Source organism: Sorex araneus, chromosome 11 (assembly GCF_027595985.1).
Source record: "Sorex araneus isolate mSorAra2 chromosome 11, mSorAra2.pri, whole genome shotgun sequence".
Taxonomy (NCBI): Eukaryota; Metazoa; Chordata; class Mammalia; order Eulipotyphla; family Soricidae; genus Sorex; species Sorex araneus.
Window position 1 is genome coordinate 26,056,546 of NC_073312.1, and position 22,694 is coordinate 26,079,239.

The 22,694-nt window shown below is 40.5% G+C and overlaps 1 protein-coding gene and 1 non-coding gene across 5 annotated transcripts in view; one reads left to right on the forward strand and one right to left on the reverse strand.

Moving 5' to 3' along the window:
* The window catches only part of SLF2 (SMC5-SMC6 complex localization factor 2), a 56,845-nt gene extending 34,535 nt beyond the window's left edge, over positions 1 to 22,310 (reverse strand). The window contains exons 1-8 of one of the 4 annotated variants that reach the window (XM_055118975.1): positions 19,561 to 22,310; positions 16,445 to 16,488; positions 15,292 to 16,013; positions 13,683 to 13,737; positions 8,393 to 9,384; positions 7,351 to 7,421; positions 1,823 to 1,945; positions 549 to 716 (exon numbers count right to left, since the gene is read on the reverse strand). In XM_055118975.1, the coding sequence (XP_054974950.1) occupies positions 549 to 716; positions 1,823 to 1,945; positions 7,351 to 7,421; positions 8,393 to 9,384; positions 13,683 to 13,737; positions 15,292 to 16,013; positions 16,445 to 16,488; positions 19,561 to 19,700 (2,315 nt within the window). In that variant the 5' untranslated portion in view covers positions 19,701 to 22,310. Of the gene's footprint in view, positions 1 to 548; positions 717 to 1,822; positions 1,946 to 7,350; positions 7,422 to 7,891; positions 8,316 to 8,392; positions 9,385 to 13,682; positions 13,738 to 15,291; positions 16,014 to 16,444; positions 16,489 to 19,560 lie in introns of those variants that run through there. The other 3 variants (XM_055118976.1, XM_055118977.1, XM_055118978.1) reach the window with 3 other exon arrangements.
* Positions 10,564 to 10,670, forward strand: LOC129399549 (U6 spliceosomal RNA). The gene has a single exon (XR_008627169.1). It is a non-coding gene; the product is annotated as a U6 spliceosomal RNA (small nuclear RNA).
* Positions 22,311 to 22,694: the final 384 nt, after the last annotated feature.

Consider the following 22,694-nt stretch of genomic DNA (forward strand, 5'->3'; position numbering starts at 1 on the left):
GCTAAGGAGAGTGAAAAAGGATTGCCATTAGTCTTGGGCTTCCTATCTGTGAACTTCTTTCACAAAATAGATATACTTTCTGTTCAAGCATCTGTTATTTTTACAGCTGTTTTTATAGTATACTGATCCTAATCTAAACCAATAAAAGCACATGGTGTACAAAAAAAAAAACTATCCTATGCCGTTTCCTATAAATGAATTAAAAAAAAAAAACCCAAATTCTAACAAGAAAGAGTATTGAAAACTAAATACATTATAATGGAAATTAACCCATGAAAACAGAGTAGGGTATCTTTTTTTTCTGCCAAAGGTCATTTAGTTATTGATAACATCACCTGTGGACCCTACAACAGAAGAAGATAGGTCACTGGCAGCCAAAAATAAGTTTGCATTTACTCTGTCACGTACAGCATATGACAGGTAAATCCAAGTGTGGGTAGACATCTGAAGCTTGACATTCCTCATCACTGCTTTAGATGTTTACATCAGAAATCATTTAGATCAATATTATTAATAAAAATAAGTGAAACACCTCTTTTTCTACTTACTTGAGAATAAGCTTTTCTACAGCACTTTGTCCAATAAAACCAGAATCTCTTAAATCCAAGGTATACTGGTTGAAAATTTTTCCAGAATTGAGAAAATTAAATATTTCTTCACCTGGATGATGATCAGGAATAGCATCAATTGTAACTGAAAATTTCTTTAGAAATTCCCTTTAAAAAAGAAAAGATTATTGAATACCAAGCAGTCATACTGTGCAATTTTTCCTGGAGACCACACATTCAAGTGTTGGGCTTCCAACCCAGGCCTCCTACATGCAAAGCAAACATTTAGGCCACTGAGCTACGTCTTTGGCTTCTACTATGTATAGTTCTGTATTTAAGTTAGGTCAAAGAAAATTTTTCTGAAAACTCACACCTGATCCAAGATTAGAAGGCTAGCAAGAAAAAGTATATCCTCTCATTTTTGCTAATAGTTCAAAGTCACTAAATGTGTGTGTGAAAAGAAACAATAACCAGAGAGAAAAGACCAATGATTTGACTTGGACTTAACAACGGCCTCTGAAATCCATCAGAGATCCATTAGAAAACCTATCATAGATTAAACACATAACTTATTTATTGCACTTTACATTTTATTGGGCTTTAAAAAAATTAAAAATTGTTGACAATCCCATATTGATCAAATTTATTTGTACCACTTCTCCAAACACATGTTCATTTTTTTGTTAGATCCTGTTTCAGGAATATACATTGCTTTTGGGGGGCAAGATGAGCTAGGGGGAGGCAGGGGTGGAGAAGGGATTGGGGCCATACCCAGTGATGTCTGCAGGGGTGGATAATGTGGTACTGGGGATTGAACTGGGGCCAACTGTATGCAAGGCAAGCCCCTTAATTTCAGTTCTATATCTCTGGCTCCTATACATTTTTTAAAAAATAAAAAAATAAAAAAAACATAATGCTACTGCAATTCTTTATAGACTAAGATACAATATAAATATAATGCCTATATACGCCATTGTTCTATTTATTGTGGTAATCAAACCCACAATATTTCCAATGTGAATCTGTATTCCTTAATAACCATCACTGTCCATTTATTTCACAAAAACAAAACATGAAAAATGCGTAACTGGTCCAGAGTGATAGCTCGAAGTGCTGGCGTATATGCTCTGCATGCTGGAGCCCCAGGCGTAATCCTCAGCACCGCAGGGACTCTGAGAGCACCTGGCCAGGAACAGCCTGGAAGCACAGCAAGTGTCCCCTCTATCAATGTGTAAACATGCTGAGGTACATACATGTTGTGACAAATACTGTACCTGTGCTCTTCTAAAAGGCCATCCTCATCATCTGTACTGTCTTGATCTCCAATTCTAAGTGGAGATTTGATGCCTCGGCCCTGCCTAATGTCTTCCTGTAGTTGCTTTTGCAGTTCGTCTAACCTGAGAATGGAAAGAACATTATATTAAATGGCTTACTTTAAAAAGCAAAAACAAAACCCTTTGCTTACATCTAAAAGCTGCATCAAGAAAAGCTTTAAGTACTCTGTTACATGACAAACTTTGTCTCCCAAACACATCATATGATATGCATTCTTCACTAACACAGAAAGGCTTCTACCCACCTATGGCTATGGCACTAGAACAGTATTCAATCACATAGACTTCAAGAATGACTTACAAGTGACTTAAAGAAAATGGAAAAATAAACATTGCTAATTTGCCTCTGGGCTGGAGTGATAGCACAGCGCGTAAGGCATTTGCCTTGCACGCAGCCGACCTGGGTTTGATTCCTCCATTCCGCTCAGAGAACCTGGCAAGTTACTGAGAGTATCCCGCCAGCATGGTAGAGTCTGGCAAGCTACCCGTACGTATTCGATATGCCAAAAACAGTAACAAGTCTCACAATGGAGACATTACTGGTGCTCGCTTGAGCAAAACCAATGAACAACAGGACGACAGTGCTACAGTGCTATAATAGTTTATTCTTACTAATTTTATCCAAGAAACAGCTAAAAGAAATTCTAATTAGCTCAAAATCACATAGCAAAGAGCTGCATGGGATTCACAGTTTAGCTCTGGAGTTACTGTTTACACTGCTCTCCACTATTGTCTTAATTTATTTTGGGGGACACATCTGGTGATGCTGGGGGTTGCTCTATGTGTTGTTCTGGGGGCTATATGGTTTTGCAGATTGAACCTGGGTCTCGTGCATGCAAAACATATGTGCTCCAGTCTATTGAGCTCCCCAGATCTCCAAGATTAAGTGGTTTTCTTTTTTGATGGTGAGCCAGTAGGAGGCCTGGAGTCCCTCCCAGAAATTCTGGTTGACATGGACTGAGGTTCTGTGCCAGTTCCTACAGCTCCTGCAGCAGTGCTTGGGGGTGGAAGGGCCATACCTAGAGGTGTTCAGGGGGCCAGGTACTACCAAGATTAAGCTGGAGTTGACAGCATTCATAGCATGTACCTTAACTCCTGTACTATCTCTCTGGCCCAGCATTTTAATTTTTTTAAGCCATTAGCCATTACAAATTATTATTATTATTATTATAAATTATTATTATTACTATTAGGTGGGGGGTGGAGGGGTGGTTTGGACCACACCTGGCATTGATCAGGGCTTACTACTGGCTCTGCACTCAGAGATCACTCCTAGCAGGGCCTGAGGGATCATAAGGGCTGCTGGGAATCAAACCTGGGTCACCACATGCAAGGCAAGCATTTTACCTCTATAACCCCAGCCCCAAGGATTTTTTTTTTAATTAAAAAAACATTTTTTTTTTGGTTTTGGTCAATACCAGGCAGTGCTCAGGACTTACTCCTGGCTCTGTGTTCAGGGCACATTCCTGGCAGGGCCTGGGATCTATATGTAGTGCCATGGATCTAACCCGAGTGAGATGGGTGCAAGGCACATGCCCTACCCAGTCCCTTGGAGACAAATTTTTCAATGGAATTGGGTGACAAACTCAGAGCCTCATACATGCAAGGATTATTTTCTACTATCTGACCCTTATTTCCAATCCCTATAATAAACTTTGATCTACTAATTGTAATTTTTGGGAACTCCACTCCTGCCAGCTCCAGCCCCAAACGTCAGGAGGCATCTAATCCAAGGTAGCACCTACTCAAAGAAAATGTTTTACCACTGAGCCACATCCCTGCCCTTGTCTGCTGTTTGAATAAGTCTGAAATCTGTATCAATATATATTTATATATATACCAAACTCAGCCTCATTGAACTTTTAATGAAGCTCTTGGTATTATTTTAGTTTATGAAATCATAGTGAGTTACAAAGTTACCAAGTTATTTATGATTGAATTCCAGGTGTACAATCCCTTTACCAGGGTCCGCTATCCTCACACCAATGTCTTCAGTTGCCCTTTTGCCCCTCTCAATTATTTATTTATTTATTTTTGGGTCTCACCTGGCGATGCACAGGGGTTACTCCTGGCTCTGCGCTCAGGAATTACTCCTGGCGGTGCTCAGGGGACCATATGGGATGCTGGGAATCGAACCCGGGTTGCCTGCGTGCAAGGCAAACGCCCTACCCGCTGTGCTATTGCTCCAGCCCCCTCACTTATTTTTAAGGATACTCTTTGAAATAATAACATATATATATTTTCATTAGCATAAATAATCTGTAATTAGTTACCTAAACTTAAACGGGGTCATTTTAGCACTGTAGCACTGCAGCCCCATTGTTCATCAATTTGCTCGAGCGGGTACCAGTAACGTCTCCATTGTGAGACTTGTTACTGTTTCTGGCATATCAAATACAACACGGGTAGCTTGCCAGGCTCTGCCACAGAGGCAAGATACTCTTGGTAGAGTGCTGGGCTCTCTGAGAGGGATGAAGGAATTGAACCCGGGTCGGCGGCATGCAAGGCAAATGCCCTACCCGCTATATTTCTGTGTATGTGTGTGTATAGAATATCAATAATAATTCTAAACTGCTTTTTCAGAGTTAACTGATACAGAAATATGTCTGCTTTCAAAACTTGGACTATGCAGGGTATATAAATCTTTGAAATTTTAAAAAAGGCTTGTTAAATAAAATTTTACTTATGAGGGGGCTGGAGTGATAGCACCGCGGGTAGGGCATTTGCCTTGCACGCGGCCGACCCGGGTTCGAATCCCAGCATCCCATATGGTCCCCTGAGCACGGCCAGGGGTGATTCCTGAGTGCAGAGCCAGGAGTAACCCCTGTGCATCGCCAGGTGTGACCCAAAAAGCAAAAAAAAAAAAAAAAATAAAAAAAAAAAATTTTACTTATGAAACAAAAGTAGGGACTGGAGAGATAGTACTGTGTGTGGGCACTGGTCTTGCACGTGGCCAACCTGGATTTAATCCCTAACATCCCATATATTCTCCCAAGCACCGCTAGGAGTGATTCTTTTTTTTTAAAAAAATTTCATTTTCATTTAATTAAAAATTTTTTATTTTAAAATTTTTTAGTTGAATCACTGTGAGATAGTTACTCAGCTTTCATGATTGAGTTTCGATCACACAATGATCGAACACCCATCCCTCCATCAGTGCGCATTTTCCATCACCAATGTCCCCAGTATCCCTCCTACCACCCCCATCCCAACCCATCCCCTACCTCTGTGGGGACTACATGTAGTGCCATGGCAGGCACCTTCCTTCTTACTCTCTCTCTACTTTGGGGCATCATGGTTTGCAATACAGATACTGACAGGCCATCATATTTGGTCCTTAGTCTACTTTCAGTATAGATTTCCCATCCTGAATAATCCCACCAGGAGTGATTCCTGAGTGCAGAGGCAGGAGTAAGCACTGAGCATTACCTGGTGTGGGTTCAAAACCAAAAGAAAACAAAAACAAAAAACCCCAAAACACCAAACCCCCAAAACCCAAAACAACAAAAAACAACCAACAACAAAAAAATCAAAAACCAAATCTTTTTCCAGGCAGAAATTCTTCTCTTTTTAAAAAAATAGGTAATCACATTGATAAATTAACTCCTAGATCTAATGTAGATTTTTTTTAAAAAACAGATACATAGTTTAGATACCCAGAAATTTTCAAGTGCTGATAAAGATGTGGCAAAACTAAACCTGTGTAAGCACCTGGTAGGAAATACCAACTACTGTGAAAGTCAACACGTCAGTTCATACAAAAATTATGTACAGAATTACCATATGATCTAGCTTGTGAATTTATACCCCAAAGGAGGAAGTGGGGAAACCGAAGAGGTATTTGTATACCTTGCTCAAACAGCATCATTTATAACAGCCAAAAAGTGAAAACAGGGGGCTGGAGCAATAGCACAGCGGGTAGGGCGTTTGCCTTGCACGAGGCCGACCCAGGTTCAATTCCCAGCATCCCATATGGTCCCCTGAGCACCGCCAGGAGTAATTCCTGAGTGCAGAGCCAGGAGTAACCCCTGTGCATCGCCAGGTGTGACCCAAAAAGCAAAAAAACAAAACAAAAAAACAAAACAAAACAAAAAAACCAAAAAAGTGAAAACAACCGGTGTCCATTAAAATATGATATGCATATATACATATAAATGCTACAGCATGGATGAAACTTAAAGCATTATGCTAAGTGAAATATACGGACAGCTTTTGTTTTTGAATTTCATCCCAAAGTGGTACTAGGGGATGAGGGTGGTGTTACTGCAAGAGGTTCTTGGGGCACAAGGGAGAAGATGGGATCAAACCCAGGGTTCCTGTAAGCAAAGCTAGTGCTCTTGCCCTTGAATCATCTTCCTGACTCCAAAAGGACATACATTGTGTACTTTCTACTGATACTACATACCTAGAACTCTACTTATACTACATACCCAGAACACTACATACCTACGTACGTCATACAGACAGGAGAGTGCTAGAGGTCGTGGGGAAAAGAGAACCATGGGTTGTTATTTAATGGATGTGGAATTCCAACTGGGAAGGTGAAAAAGATCTGGAGATGCATGGTAGTGATGCTTTACAACAAATGTGAATGTAATGCCAGTGAATTTTTCATTTAAAAATGATTAGGGGCCAACGATATGGATCTGTGGTGGAGCACTGGTTCTTCATGTGTGAGGTTCTGGGTTCAATTTCCATACCATAAAAAAAAAAAAGACAAGACTCTAAAAGTGGGGTAAAGGATGTGGTTCATGTGGCAGAATATATGCCTTATGTGTATGAGCTTCTAGGTTTGATTCCCAACTTCTCAGGAATATCAATAAAGGAGTGAATTTTATGTTATATTTTATCACAATGAAAAATTGGGGCCGGAGAGATAGTACAGTGGGTAGGGTGCTTACCCTGCACACAGTCAACCCAGGTTTGATATCCAGCATCCCATATGGTCCCCCAAATCTGAGTGTAGAGACAAGAGTAACCCTGAACACTGCTGGGAGTAACCCCTCTCCACACCACTGTATGTACCATAGCACTGTCATCCTGTTGTTCATCAATTTGCTCAAGCGGGCCCCAGTAACATCTCCATTGTGAGACTTGTTACTGTTTTTGGCATACTGGTAGCTTGCCAAGCTCTGCCATGCTCCCCACACCACCAACAAAAAAACACCCCCCAAAACCAAAAAGTTGTATCTATAACATTTGAACAAGAATTTTAGCCATCAAATACTAGCTATATAATTACAAAGAAAATTGTTAGTAATGCAGTACAGATTAAAACCTTGATTTTCTAATCAAGCTTTTGAACAAGTCCTTGAACAAGAATGCCATATTTCTAACACAGCTGAGAACAAAACTATGTTATAGTGGTATTAGCATAAAAATGTAAGCTAATTCTTAATTTTAAAAAGCAAATTAAAAGTAGCCACACAAACGTTAAATTTAGCAAGGTAGTGATGATGCTAACTAACCTTTGTGTGTCTTCCATTTCCTTCACCAGACGATCTAAGGAATTTGTGTAAGTTCCGCTATGAGTACTTTCCTAAAACAAGAAGAAAATTTTAAAATATTTATAACATCTTAGTCAAAGAGTTGGGATATTTTATGTTATCCAGAATACTAAAGAATATTTTTAATTTCAATAACCTGGGCCATGAGGGTACCTTTCTAAAAGGAGAATTTTCACCATCATGCTTTAAATCTAGTATTTTGTACTGTAGGCAACTTGGTTTTATGATCTATGAGGAAAAACACTATTCATAAAACCCTGCTAGCCTTAGAAACTGACTGAAAACACCCAACGGCTCTATGGGTTCCTAGTCTTTATTATTTTTAAATTCTATTTTAAGCAGAATCAAACTACTGATCTTTAGGTGTTACCATGGACCATTAACACCTTTCCCACCAAATTTAACATCCATAAAAATTTAATTCAGCTTATTCCCCAAGATAGAATGAAGCACTTTATAAATGAAATTGCACACCACAATTAACAACATTTCTACACTCTACCTTCATTTACAGCAGTGGTCTCCAAAGCAGGGGGTGTGCAAGGTGATCCATGGGGTGCAGGAAGAAAATAATAGAACTTCTATTTATATGAAACTTCTATAGAAACTCTAGTAGAACTTAGTCTATAGTAACTTCTATATAACTCCTATAGGAAAATACTTCTTTCCCTTATGTTTTTGTATAGGCTTTAGAAAGTAAACAGTAATATAGCAGTACATGTATATAATTAAGCATACATATTATATTGGGACACATGCTCAAAATTTTTTTTACTGACATAATGTATGTGATCAAGGAAGTTTGGAGACCACTGATTTGCAGCAACAAAACTAAAGAGTGGGAAATCCATGAATGACAAAAACATTCAAAGCATGAATGACACCAGCTTCAGTTCAATTAATGGTCATAAAGTTGAATTTTAAGTAAGTTCAACAATGGATCCCTCTCTTTCACTAATTCATCTTTCCCTCTTAAAGTAAGATCAATATTAAAGCTACTTACTGTGTAGTCTGATGGTTGAGACTTAAGCCCTTTCGAAAGAGCATGAGTTTTTTCTGTAGCTGCAAGAGTTTGACTGAAGTTCAAAGCCATTATTTCATCCAGTGATTTTAATGTTTCCTCCTCTTCGTCACTGTCTAGGTTGTAACCTAAACTTTCCTCATCACTATCAAAAGCACCCCTTAACTTCCTTCTCAGTGCACTGCTACCTGCATTGGAATTTCCTGAACTCTCTTTATCTGAAGGGGCTTTATCTGATGAGGCTGGAGGGTGTGATGGGGTACATGGCACAACTTCCATAGCTGGAGGAGGAGACTTTGTAGAAGTGCCATACTCTGAATGCAAAGATTCCCCAGAACTTTTCCCTGAAGATGCGCTAGAATCAGCCTTATTAGTCTTTGTTTTGTGTTCCTTGTGTCTGGATGACTCTGAAGAATGCCCAGTATAATCTTTTGATGAGGAACGCTCTTTCTCTTTCCTAGGAACTGACAGGGTGCAGCTTTTAACATTCAATGGTACCCGAGAGGAACCAGCACTTGGAACGTGGGAAAGTAAAGGTAGAAGTTTTGTGTCCTTTGATGTCACAGAAGAGCTAGCAGTTTTATTTTTCTGAAAGCTGCTAGCTTTTTTAACCGAAGATTTTTCCTGAGGTAAAGCTAAGTGGGGTTTCTGCATCTTAGTCTCTTTGGTACTTTCCACATGGACGTGGTCACTATTCCTTGAAGAATGGTGGCCAGAATTTGTAGGTGCCACACCTGCAGAGGGGCAATCTGCTTCTTCACTTGGCTCCTTGGATATATCTTCCAGGCGCAGTACATCACCAGGGGTCTTTAGTGCAATGTGTCTTATAAATTTCTCTTTTTGATGTGGCCCTTCAGGACGCTTTTCAAGGAAGGACTCTTTTGCTTTTGGCACTACAGATTCTCTTGTGCTTTTCAGGTCTGAGTCCACAGAGTTCCTCTTTCTTTTGTCAGGAAATTTATTCTTAGAGCCTGCTAAAACGGAATTTTTGCCAGATTAGTACAAAGCTTGTTTTCTATTAGTAAAGTGTATTCAGTGAAATATCTAGAACACTTTGACAAAATGTTTAAATTCTAAAAATTTAGGCTGATATTCTTCACATACGGAATGACGGAAGAGTTAATGTATCACTTTATTAACTGATAAAATACTGGTATCCAAGGACAGAGACACAGTGGAGATGAAAACACTTACCGTGCAAGAAACTGCAGCAGAGATGATGGTTTGAATCCCGACACTGAGCACAGAGCCAGGAGTGGTCCCTGAGCACAGAGCCAAGAATATTGTCCCTAAATTCAGGGTCAAAAGTAGCCCCTAAGTACTGGTAAGTGTGACCTTTCCCCCAAAAATACTGGTGTTCAAGAAATTTAAAGCTAATGAAAACTGCCCGTTGTCATTCTAAAGCTATAAAAAAGTCTATTACCGAAATAGAAGTCAAGATGTCTCTCACCCAAATTAAAAAAAAAACCTGCTATTTTTACTAAGAAAAGAATTACAAAGTACTTTCACTCAGTGTATCTAATTTTTTAAGACTATAGAACTATATGGCTCTAGAAATATAACAGCTCTACATTGCTTTTTTTTTTTCCCTGGGGGGGTGGGCAGAGGTTTGGTTCATGTCTGGCAGTATTCAGGGAGCACTCCTGATGGTGTTTGGGAAACCATATGCAGTGCTGGAAACCAAACTAGGGTTGGGAGTGTACAAGGCAAGCGACAGTAACTCCCTTACTGTTTCTCTGGTCCCTCTTTTACCTTAATATGTGTGCAACAAGTTGAAGGTAGACCGATTTTCATCCAAGTTATTTCTCCCTGGTTTTATTCTTCCATATGTATTCACAGTCTTTAGCTGTGCTATAAGCTGAACTATAGATCCCCAAATGATATGCTAAGTTTCCAACTCCCAGAAAGTCAGAGGGTGACACTATTTGGAAATAAGGTCTTGGGCTAGATAGTACCACTGTACCTGCCTTGCATGATCCTCTGTACCATATATGGTTTCCCAAGCCCTGCCAGGAGTGATCACTGAGCACGGAACAAAAGTAAACCCTGAGCACTGCTGAGTGTGGCTCCAAGGCCAATTTCCCTAAATCATGTTTCTTTCTGCACATGGGTAGTCATCTCGTTTCTTAAGTTTGATTAAAACTGGGGGTCAGGTGCTTGCTTTGGCAGCACATATACTAAAATTGGACCAATAGGGAGAAGATTAGCATGGCCCCTGTGCAAGGATGACAAGCAAATTCGTGAAACGTTCCATAGTTTTAGAAAAAAAAAGGGGGGGGGTCAGTAGGATACCATAGAAGTGAAATGTGTTTGACCCCATTTTGTTCCCAGTACCACATACATCACAGAACATCACCAGATGTCAATCCTGAGCAGAGCCATAAATAGCTCTTGGCATCACTGGGTGCAGCTCCAGTCACCACTGCCTTCCCTCATGCCAAGACATTTAATTAAAAACAAAAATAAAACTTAAGAATTAAACAACTGGATAGCTTGATCAATAAATAATCTGAAGTTAAAAAAAATTTAACAAACAATGCTCCACCCCGTTTTTCTATAGATATTTCCAGTTGGAAGAAATAATTCCAAGTTTATTCAGTTTCCTGAGGAGAAGGGTCTTATAAGGTGTGCAGACTGGAGAAAGAGTATAGAAATTGGCCCAGGACTGCCAGGAGTGATTCCTGAGTGCAGAACCAGGAGTAAACTCTAGCATGGGCCACTTGTGGCCCCAAAACAAAAACGAAATTAAAAAGATCTCAAGTTCACATCTTCAAAATGCTGTGTACCTATGAAATACAGTAAAAACTATTTAACGTGATTGCAGGGGTACTGCACTGTGGGCCCAGGTAGTACCAAAGGGCCTAAATAGGATCATATCTTTATATTCAACTGGCTGGCCTGGTAGGCTGAGAATCACTCAGGAACTTCTCCACCTCAAAATAAATAAATAAAGATTTTACATAAATCCAGAGAATGAGTTAAAACTGCCTCTTTCTTTTTTCATTGCTTTTTTTTCCCTACCTTTTTGATTTCTAAAAATAGCCACCTTATAAGAATATGAGGATCAAATGAGTTGAAAAAACACAGAATGGGGGTGGAGAGCGATAACAGGGGCTAAGATGCTTGCCTTGCATGCAGCTGGCCCTGGTTCAATCTCTCATATATGGTTCCTCAAGCAATGCCAGGAGTGGCCGCTGAGCAGTCAGGAGTAAGCACTGAGCAGTGCTGGGTGTGGCCCAAAATAAACAGAAACAAAGAATAGAGCAAGGCACAGCATATAGCAACAGTGAGTGTTCAATAAATGGCATCATTTATTATGTCCAGTGTATCTTACTACATTTGCAGAGATTTGTGAAGTCTATTTTCTTGTCCTTCCTTCCTTCTTCTTCTCCTTTTTTTGGTGATTGGGCCACACCCAGCTGTGCTCAGAGCTTTTTCCTAGCTCTGTGCTCAGGGATCACTCTTGGTAATTCTCAGGGGGTCTATGTAGTACTTGAGGATTGAATCTTGGTTGGCCACATGCAAAGTCAAGCGCCTTACCGTACTATATCTTTGACCTGTAAAGTTTATTTTTCAACGTTTGTATTCATAGCAAAAAAAGAACTAATACACCAGATTATTAATAGTTATTTCTGAGGGCATTTTATTTTGTGTTACAAATATCTTCATTATTTGAATTTTATACTTTTTAGTTAAAAAAAAAATCTAAAGTTGGGGCTGGAGTGATAGCACAGCGGGTAGGGCGTCAAGCGCCTTACCGTACTATATCTTTGACCTGTAAAGTTTATTTTTCAACGTTTGTATTCATAGCAAAAAAAGAACTAATACACCAGATTATTAATAGTTATTTCTGAGGGCATTTTATTTTGTGTTACAAATATCTTCATTATTTGAATTTTATACTTTTTAGTTAAAAAAAAAATCTAAAGTTGGGGCTGGAGTGATAGCACAGCGGGTAGGGCGTTTGCCTTGCACATGGCCGACCCGGGTTCGATTCCCAGCATCCCATATGGTCCCCCGAGCACCGCCAGGAGTAATTCCTGAGTGCATGAGCCAGAAGTGACCCCTGTGCATCGCCGGGTGTGACCCAAAAACCAAAAAAAAAGAAAACAAACCTAAAGTTCTAATCAACCTGTAGCTGTTACTATGTACTTTCTCAACTGATACTAACAATACAAACTTTCACAAAGATAATCAATACTAAAAGTACAGACCATCATGAAGATATCCTTGAAATTTTATATTGAACTATTATAACCATGTCACTTAAACTATAATAAAAATATTTTTGTGTTAAAAAGGAATCTTTGTATTTGAAGTACTAAGATGCTTATTTTTTTTTTTTTCTTTTTGGGTCACACCCAGCAATGCACAGGGATTACTCCTGGCTCATGCACTCAGGAATCACTCTTGGCAGTGCTGGGGGACCATGTGGGATGCTGGGAGTCGAACCCGGGTCGGCCATGTGCAAGGTAAAAGCCCCACCCGCTTTGCTATCAGCTCCAGTCCCAAGAAACAACGTTTAAAATTGAAACTCAAAGAGTCTTCAATTTTGGGGTTGGAGCGATAGCACAAAGGCAGGGCATTTGCCTTGCCTGAGGCCGACCCGGGTTAGATTCTCAGCATCCCATATGGTCCCCTGAACACCACCAAGAGTAATTCCTGAGTGCATGAGCCAGGAGAAACCCTTGTGCAACGTCGAGTGTTGACTCAAAAAGAAAAAAAAATCTTCAATTCAAGAATATAAATAAGACTACATTTCTTAATGTAACCAAAGATTCAGTGGAACAAGGAACATCAGTTTGAGAAATACTGTAAGGTAGAGGAGGATCAAAACAAACCATGTGTAGGGTGAAAGTGATAGTAAAGCAGGTAGGGCACTAGCCTTGATACAGCTGTGAGGCTTCCATTCCCCACCACCCCACCCCACCCCATCCCCAGCACTGCCAGGAGCAGATTATGATTGCAGAGCCCGAAGTGACCCCTGGGCACCACCAAGTGTGGCCCCAAAACCAAAACAAAGAAAAAAACCCTCTCCAAAACCAAAACAATACCCAAAACCCTACCCTCAAACAAATAAACAAACAAGAAACCCCTGTGTCATAATACTCAATTTAAGAACTATTTCTTTTGAATATAATTTTGCCAAGCTTGCAACTTACTTGAGATACTCAACTATAAGAAGAAAAGTGCATATTTAAATAAATTGCTTTTAAAAACAGTACCACTAAGATGCAAATTAAAAAATTTGTAAATTTAATTTTGATTGTACCTGAAGGTTCCCATGAATCAGATGAGGATCTTTTTCTTGAGAAATGTCCATTTTCCTATTAGTAAAATGACAAAAAAATAGGAGTTGGAGGCAACAGAGAATGTGTACTCATTTAAGCACAAATTTCTAGACCAAATAAAACATGCATCTACATTTTGGTAAATTTTAATTTCTGTAATAAACTTTTAAATTCTTAAATTTTAACAAAAATGGGCATTTGTATCATAAAACATCTTAAAATAGTTCTCATAGTGCAAATTTAGATATTCACATTAGTCACTCAAGATTAATAACATCACACTGCACTCTTATTATGTTAGACTTCTAAGTACCACCAAACACTGAAATCCTATAAAAATGGACAAATGTTACTCAACTCCATTGATGATTAGCAAATCTCATTGTTCAAGGCACTAAACTCCTTGTAAATGTACCTTAGATTTACAAATATTTTCCAGAAATATGTGTAATGCAACAATTTCCATTCACTTTTTCAATGTCCTTGTTTGATTTATTTTCGGTTTATCTAGTCTAAAAATCTCATAGCATTTAACGTAACATTGTCTTAATATTTGACCTCTTATTTACTTTGTTTATAAAGAAGCTTGAAACCTTGACTCACTAAGGGAAAGGTAAAAGTTTGATACTAGTCTAATTAAGATCTATTCTTCAAAGAGAAATCTAATTCAGAGATCAAAATGCAGAGATATAGATAGTTACTAGGTCATCACTATCATCAAGTTTTCTAAGACCATTACTCATTTATCTAAGATTTATAGGGAAATGTTAACCAGATACTTTCAAACTTCAAAACACATCAGAGTAATCTTTCAAGGCTTTTAATCAAAGTTGCTGGGCTCTCCATCCAGTTTCTGGTTTGGTGGTAGCCTAGTTCCCAGGTGATGCTGCTGCAGCTAGTCCAGGGCACTAAACCTGATTCTGAGATTAAAGACTTTCAATTCCTCCAGTTTTTCTAAAGACTGGAGACTAATTTTCAGCAAAGTCTAATTTAATAATCATTTTACTTTTCTTAAAAAAAATGCTTAAGTGTTTTCTAATAATGATCTTTATTCCTGCTATTTTTTTGGGGGGTTATTTAGTTTTGTTTTTTGGCCACACCTGGCTATGTTTCTGGCTTTTGAGTTCAGGGAAACTTAAATGGTGCCAGAGATCAAACCTGAGTCAGACTAGTGCAAGACTTACCCACTGTACTAACTTACTGGCCCCATATGTAAAAAAAATAAATAAGAATAAGGGCAAGAAACGCTACCGAGTTTGACAGAGTTCTACAAAATCTAATGAAAACTGCATATGACCAGTATTTCCTCAACGGAAGATACCAACTGTGTTAATATTTTTGCATTTAGTATTGTAAAAAGAATAAAGCTGTGGTAAAGCTTAATTCAGTAATTACTGTACATACCAGATTCTTTTTTTTTTTTCTTTTTGGGTCACACCCAGCGATGCACAGGGGTTACTCCTGGTTCATGCACTCAGGAATTACTCCTGGTGGTGCTCGGGGGACCATATGGGATGCTGGGAATCGAACCTGGGTCAGCTTCGTGCAAGGCAAACACCCTACCCGCTGTGCTCCAGTCCCAGTACATACCAGATTTGAAAGATTACTTTTTCCAGGGATGACATCATTCTGTTTACTCTGCTCCTGCACTGGTTTACATTTTCTTCCTACGCTAGAGGACTTTAAGGTAAGATTACTTGCTTCTGAAAAAGAATTTTCTGAGTTGATTCTCTGCTCCATTTGCTCCTTTCTCAACTTCTTTAGTTCTCTTTCTCTGCAGTAAGACGCTAGTGACAGCTGGAACTTAGCTCCCAGGGGGCTTTCTCCTGGGTGGTGCCTGGATAGGCTGCCCCTGCTGCTCAGACTTCTGGAGGTCTTGAAGATATCAGTGCCTGTGCTGTGCCTTGTGGAGTCTGAACTGCTCTTGCTTCGCTCTCGGTCCTTCTCTCTGCTCTTTTCATGAGTGAACAGAGACTTTCTTCTCTCTGGAGATCGATGTTTTTTCTTGAATGTCTTCATGTCTTTTGGCGAGTGGTATGAAGAAACATAGACTTTTGTAACTGCCTTTGGATATTTCGTGGCTAGTGACACACAAGGCCGACGTGACTCATGTACACCATGATCTTTATGGTGTTCTTTATCACCTTTCATGAAAGTCTCTAAAATAGGGCTTTTTTCTGATGACACCCTTTTGGGTTTAGATTTTTTTGGTGATGAATGTTTCCTTTCACATTGTTCTGTCCCAGGGATGGACAAGCCACTTCCTCCATATTTTATGTTTGATTTTTGTGGAGAATCCAACATGTGTCTATCTGAATAGCCAATTAAAACACATACAAATTGCATGTTATTAGAAAGAACATATTTTTGTATTATTTAAATTGTTACCACAAATTTTAAATGATACACATTTCAGTGGGAAAGGAGAAATTAGAGCAGTCTGTTAATATTCTTAATTTCATAAAACATTCTGACTGGAACAAACTACTATGTTATGAAAAGCATAATACAGTATTAAATGGAGCTATTGATTGGATTATCTGAAATGCAAGAAAACATAATTGTACTTTATTCACAATGTTTAGAACTTACCTCTGGGGAAAAAAAAACACTGCATCTTCATATTTTTAATTCTGTACACTATTTAATCAAACTAGTAAGTTTTAAGTGAATCAAAAACTGAATTCACCCACCTCCCAATCCCTGAAGATTCCACCAAAAAATGCATTAATAGAACACATACCTTGTTTTGAAGCTGGCTTGAAGAAATCTAAAATTGACTGCTTCCTGAAAATAAAAGCATAACTAACATGGTATCACATAAGTATTAAATCCTCAATAATTCAGATTAAGTGAATCTATAGAGGTTGGACTTCACTATCTGGTTTAATTAATTACGTCTGACAATGGTGGTAATGCTTTGCAAAGAAAATCAGAAAAATTCACTTTCTGCAGGAGTATTTATAAAAGCATAAATGAGATTTATATAACATATAGTACTCTAAAAAGTGATGATTGGAATGTGGATCTAGAGAATTCTTAGTGTCTCCTGGGAGGGAAAAGTTTTCTGCTACAAGATAGAGTAAAAGATCTTGAAGATGGTGGGGCCGGAGCGATAGCACAGCGGGTAGGGCGTTTGCCTTGCACGCGGCCGACCCGGGTTCGATCCCCGGCATCCCATATGGTCCCCCAAGCACTGCCAGGAGTAATTCCTGAGTGGAAAGCCAGGAGTAACCCCTGAGCATTGCTGGGTGTGACCCAAAAAGCAAAAAAAAAAAAAAAAAAAAAAAAAAGAAAGAAAAAAAAAGATCTTGAAGATGGAGACCTGATCCTATTGTTTGATATCTCTGGTGAGTGGTATAAAATAATTCTAAATAGATGTTTGTTATCTCTCGTGAATGGTATAAAATAGTTCTAAACAGATGCTTGTTAAACGCCAGTGGAGTTTATAAAAAAATGAGTAGTAATCAAGATCATAACTAAAGTAGATGAATGGCAATATAGTGATTTGCTGGTCTGGGGTGACAGCTGAAAAAGGGTGTGCTATGAGCTGGAGATAGTACAGCTGGTAAGGTGTTTGTCTCCCATCCTGCAGACCTGGGTTTAATCCCTGGCACCCCAAATGATCCTCCAGAACTACCAGGAGTGAGCACTGAACACCACCAGGTGGGGCCCCAAAAGAAAACAAAACTATGCAGGGCAAAAGGCAAGAGAGGATCAGTACTAAGCATATATTATCCTCTATTTACAATATAACATGCTACAATTTGTGTTACACCACATCCAACTGTGAACCATGAGTGGTATACATCAGAATCAATATAATTGCAAAAATTAAGAGTGAGTCTTCACAACTAGTGTTTGAGTCTTAAAAATTTAAAAGCAAAGAATTCTTATAATATTCACAAACATAATACACTGTCTGGGGAAGCACAAGAAAAGTTAAGAGGAAAACTAAAAACCAAATAATTCTAATTCTTAGATTTCAGTAGCCTACAAATGGACACAAAATGAAATACGATCATACTACCAAAAACTGTATTCTGATTTATGTATTTAAAGTTTCGGTCAGCTGCACAAAGCAAAAAATAATTTCCTGGCAAGTTTTGCTAAAATGTATTCTTTTTTACCCAAAGAGATAAGTTATAAACAAAGTAATCATAACTATTTAGCCTGTATGAGGCTGTACTACTCAAAGAAAACCGACAATCCAATGTCCTTGAACTGGTCACAGAAGAGCTACACAGATCTTTAATGGTTTAACTCAGAGTTCGAAATGTTTGTCTGAAATGTTGGTAGGAAAGCTAAGTGGTTATGAACTGAGTGATGAGCTAAAGAATATACATTTGTTTTCATAACATACAAACTCCACAAGACAGTAAAAGGAAAAACACTAAAAGTTCTAGGAGGAAAGGATGTGTTCAACTAGTTAGGAAAGACACAGGAATGGACTGAAATGCAGCTAAAAACAAGTAAGATGTTTTTAGATTACTAAGCATAACACTACAGCTCTTCCTAATAGTACAGTCCACTGTCCTTTTATTAATACAACAGAAACAAATTGATTTTGAGTAAAACAAGAATCTGGAAAATAATCACAAAAAAAGAACAGTTCCCTAAATTTGCTAAGCACAGAAATATCAATTACTTATGATTAGTTAATAATTTAACAGTTCACAAAACCTTATCTGAGAGTTCTGGGGTGAACTGTGTTTTAGAATTTGGAATATACTGGCTTTTAGAAAGGGGTGACTAGGCTGTAGTATGTAAAGCCCCACTGAGGTTTGACACTGAATCTCAAATTCTCCAAGAAAATTTAGGAATACTAACAATGGGATTGGGGCTGGAGAGATAGTATATGCAGTCGACCTGGGTTTGATCTTGGGCACCACATATGGACTCCCAGCATGCCAGAGTAATTCCTGAGCACAGAGCCAGGAGTAACCCCTGAGCACTGCCAGATATGACCCCAAAACCAAAACCAAATAATTAAAAAAAAATCACTTAACGGGATAAAGACCATATGAGTTCTAGTCAGGTTTGGCTGCCAAGTAACACGTAATGCCAAGCCATTAAAACTTTTGGTTCTTATAGCTTTCTGGCTTTCAGGATCGAGATAAGGGGTTGTGGACCTATGTCACAATATAAAAGACAACTTGACTGTTAAACGTACAGGCTTTTAACCTTAAAATAAAAAAGACAGTACCAAGTGGGTAGAGAATTTAAAAATATTTTATTGTCAGAGGATGTCATGTGATGAAGCTCCCCATCTCATTACACAGCTCCCACAGAATCAAGAAACAAAAACAAAAACAAAACTGGCCTCCTTGGAGAGGCGGAAGGATACCTAAAGAGGAAACATCCTATGCCGAATCTCACGTTCTTTCAGATACGGATCATCCTATAAAGTAATTCGCGGACGGGCTCTCCTCAGCTCACCTCTTACATAATTTCACAAACCCTCCCCACCCCCCACATAAGCGCTGGTTTACGCTAGGAAGCCACTCGGATCGCAAGACCTTGACAACGGACAGAAAACGACCTAAATATGCACCAGGCAGTTAGGGCCCAGGGTCCAGCCGGCGTAAAGGACAAAAATCACGTTCTACCTAAGGCGGGTTCTCCGTAGCCATCCAGGCTGCGGCCACTAGACCGAGACCAGCGTCCCAACTACAGGAAAGGAAACTCCAACTCCCAGAAGCCCCCGCGCGAAGGCGGGGGCGCGGGGTTGCCAGGCCCCGGAACCCCGAGGCGGGCGCTCGCGGAGGATGGCGGGAACTGGAAGAGCGGCCGTCCGCAGTCCTCCCTCATACCCTTGCCCCCGAGACCCGGCCCCTTCTCAAGCCCTCTGCACGGTACCTGTCCCCCGGGCTCTCTGTTCTTTTTCCCGCTGCAGCAGGAGCGGTACTACCGGGTCGCAGATGGCAGCGCGGGGGCGACGACCCCGGGGCTGGGGATGAGGGGAAACCTGGCCTAGCGGACATGTAGCGCCTTGTCATGTCGGCGCCGCTGGCGACGGCGGCATGAGCTGTGGCCGGCGAAGTTGGGTGCGTGGTTGCCGTCTTGCTGCTGGGATTCGGCGAGGCTGTCGGAGCAGAGGTGGGCGGCACCCCCTTCTATCTTCATGGCGGTTCTCTCTCTTCGGAAGTGACTCCGGTGTGAGCGGGAAGGAACCTGAGGACCAGCGGGGGGCGGGTCGTGCTTGAAGCGTCGCGTTTTCATTGGCTAGCCTGGCGGTCATTCTGGTCGGGGCGCAATAGGCAGCCGCGGACTCGGGGGAGGCGGGGTTTCGGCAAGGGGGCGGGGAAAAAGAAAACTGTCCTCCGCACTCCGCCCCTCTCCCTCCCCCCCGCTCCCGCGCCACTCCATCACGTGCGCTCGCGGGGTGCGCTCTGCAGCGTCCCGGCCGCTTCGGCCTTGGCGGGCGTGCGGGGGCGGGAAGGCGCGGGCCCACCCCGCTGGCGCTGCAGGCACTGCGGCGGCGGCTGGTACCGGCTGGCAGATCGAGGGTCTGGGGGCGTTCCGAGAGAACGCGAACCCGGCAGCTGCCTCAGTGACAACGACCACCAGTTGTGCTTCAGTACCCCGCGGCTGTCCATCACAACGTCTCCTTATCGTCTTAAGGTTAAAGTGCCCTAATGCTGTCATCATTTCCTCCGAAACCTGCACGGCCTGCTGTTTAGACAGAACCATTTATGAGGTTTAAGTCCGGAGCTGGAATTCCCCCCCTCCTTTCCGCTGACTACCCCCCTTGCAAGAAAACAACATTAAAATAAATATTATTGCACATAAACACTTCGTTCCTCAACTGCAGAAATGTGGCTTCGGTGTCCTCTACACCTGGGGTTTTAGGTAAAACCCGGTGGGTCAACTCTCAATGGTTCTCAACGAGGGAAGTCTGGTATTGTGAATGTGCTGGTGGTCTCATCCTGCCTTGGAAGGGACTTAGGCATCGGAGGCTGCAAGCCAGGCCAGGCTTTTCCTTGCAACTTGCCGGTACTATAGCTATAAAACAAGTGTAATTCATTTTTGGATAGTCACCAACTACCTGAGAAATAGTGTTTCTACACCGCCCAGTCCAGAGTCTCTAACAAGCACCCAGCAAGTTGCTGTTACCTTTTCTTTGTTGCACTTTAGCACTTAATTGTTGTCAGGATCACTCCCAGTGGTGTTTGACCCTGGTGAGATGTTGGGGGGTCACCAGCACCACTCCCAGCGTTTACAAGCAGGAGGTGCCTCCCTCCTGCTCAGCATATGCACTACCCCTGAAGCTGTCCCCTCAAACCCATCGTAACACGAACACGTTAAAGTGTTCCAAAGACAAGCCAGATACTGCTATCATATCTGTTAATTAAAATGCCCATCGAAGGCTATACAGGATTTGGCAGACCCGGTCAATTAATCGATGGAACAAAATATTATCACAAAAGGATTTACCTTTAAAGTTTAAAGTAAAGATTTAACTGTTGCAGGGACTGGAGCGATAGCACAGCAGGTAGGGCGTTTGCTTTGCATGTGGCTGACCAGGGTTCAATTCCCAGCATCCCATATGGTCCCCCGAGCACCGCCAGGAGTAATTCCTTAGTGCATGAGCCAAGAGTAACCCCTGTGCAACACCTGGATGTGACCCAAAAAGCAAAAAAAAAAAAAAAAAAAAAAAAAAAAGATTTAACTGCTGCAGTAGCTGGACCTATTTGACTGGCCTGAAGTTCAACTGCTTTCTCTTCCTTTCTCCTAATAACTGAGAACTTACTGCACCTGGCATTGTTCCTTACATAAAGAGAACGGAATAGATGCTCAAAATGTGTTGAGTGAATAATGATGATACACTTGTTTATTGAGGCCCATTTCCTTATTATTCTATCTCTTGTAGTAGCACTCTTTTGTTGTTGTTAGTTGTTCCTACACTGGTATGCTCATGCTTCTGTAACGGCACATCTACAAACATTTAATCTGCTCTGTTTCATTGCATGCTCAGCCCATAAAGGAGTAATGCATAAAAACATGTTCTGCATGATCAATTACTTGCTTTTCTTGGATTATAGTATTTGAATCATCCAGCCTCTAAAAGTATCACTTTAAGTCTATATTCATGCTACCGAACAATAGTTTTCACATTTTCTTAATCTGAGCAACAGATTATAGAGTTAAGTGAGGCAAGAAATCCCTTGATCAATAAATGGAGATGGAGTCATAATGAAAACACAATTTAAAAAATCTCTTCTTAACAGGGCAGTAGTTATCTAAATCCTCAATAAGCATCAAGGCTTTTCTTTGTTTAGGCTGTATGTGATAATGATACAGATTTGGGTTGCCCAGTGAGAGATGCTCAACATACTAACTAGAACTACTGGGAATGTTTCTTAAGTCCCCCTCACTCCCCCCCTACAGAAAATAGTGTTAAAAGTCTGTTTTGTCTTCATACTCCCTTTCTTTTGAATATGTTTATATATTTACACTATATGTGTACACATGCACATACACAGTTAAAGTAAGGATTTTTAAAAAACCATCTGTACAGAGGACCCAGAAGCATATATTATGCAAAAGATGTTGAAGATCTCTGGTGTTAGCACGTGAGGAGGCAAGAGGAGAGAGAGACAGACTCAAGTGGGTCTGAGGAGAGAAATGATGAAAGAAGTAGATGAGGCTGAATTAAAGATTGCAACAGAGCTTCAGGGAAGATGGGGGAAATAATTTGGAGGTTAGGTTTTTTTTTTTTTTTTTTTTTTTTTTGCTTTTTGGGTCACACCTTGTGTTGCTCAGGGGTTACTCCTGGCTCTGCACTTAGGAATTACTCCTGGTGGTGCTTGGGTGACCATATGGGATGCCGGGGATTGAACCCAGGTCGGCCGTGTGCAAGGCATACACCCTACCTGCTGTGTTATCACTCGGCCCAATTTGGAGAAATTAAGACTAAATGGACACTACAAGGCTAGTTTGAGTTTTTGCTTTTGTTTTATTTTGGGGCCAGATCTGGCAGTGCTCAGGGC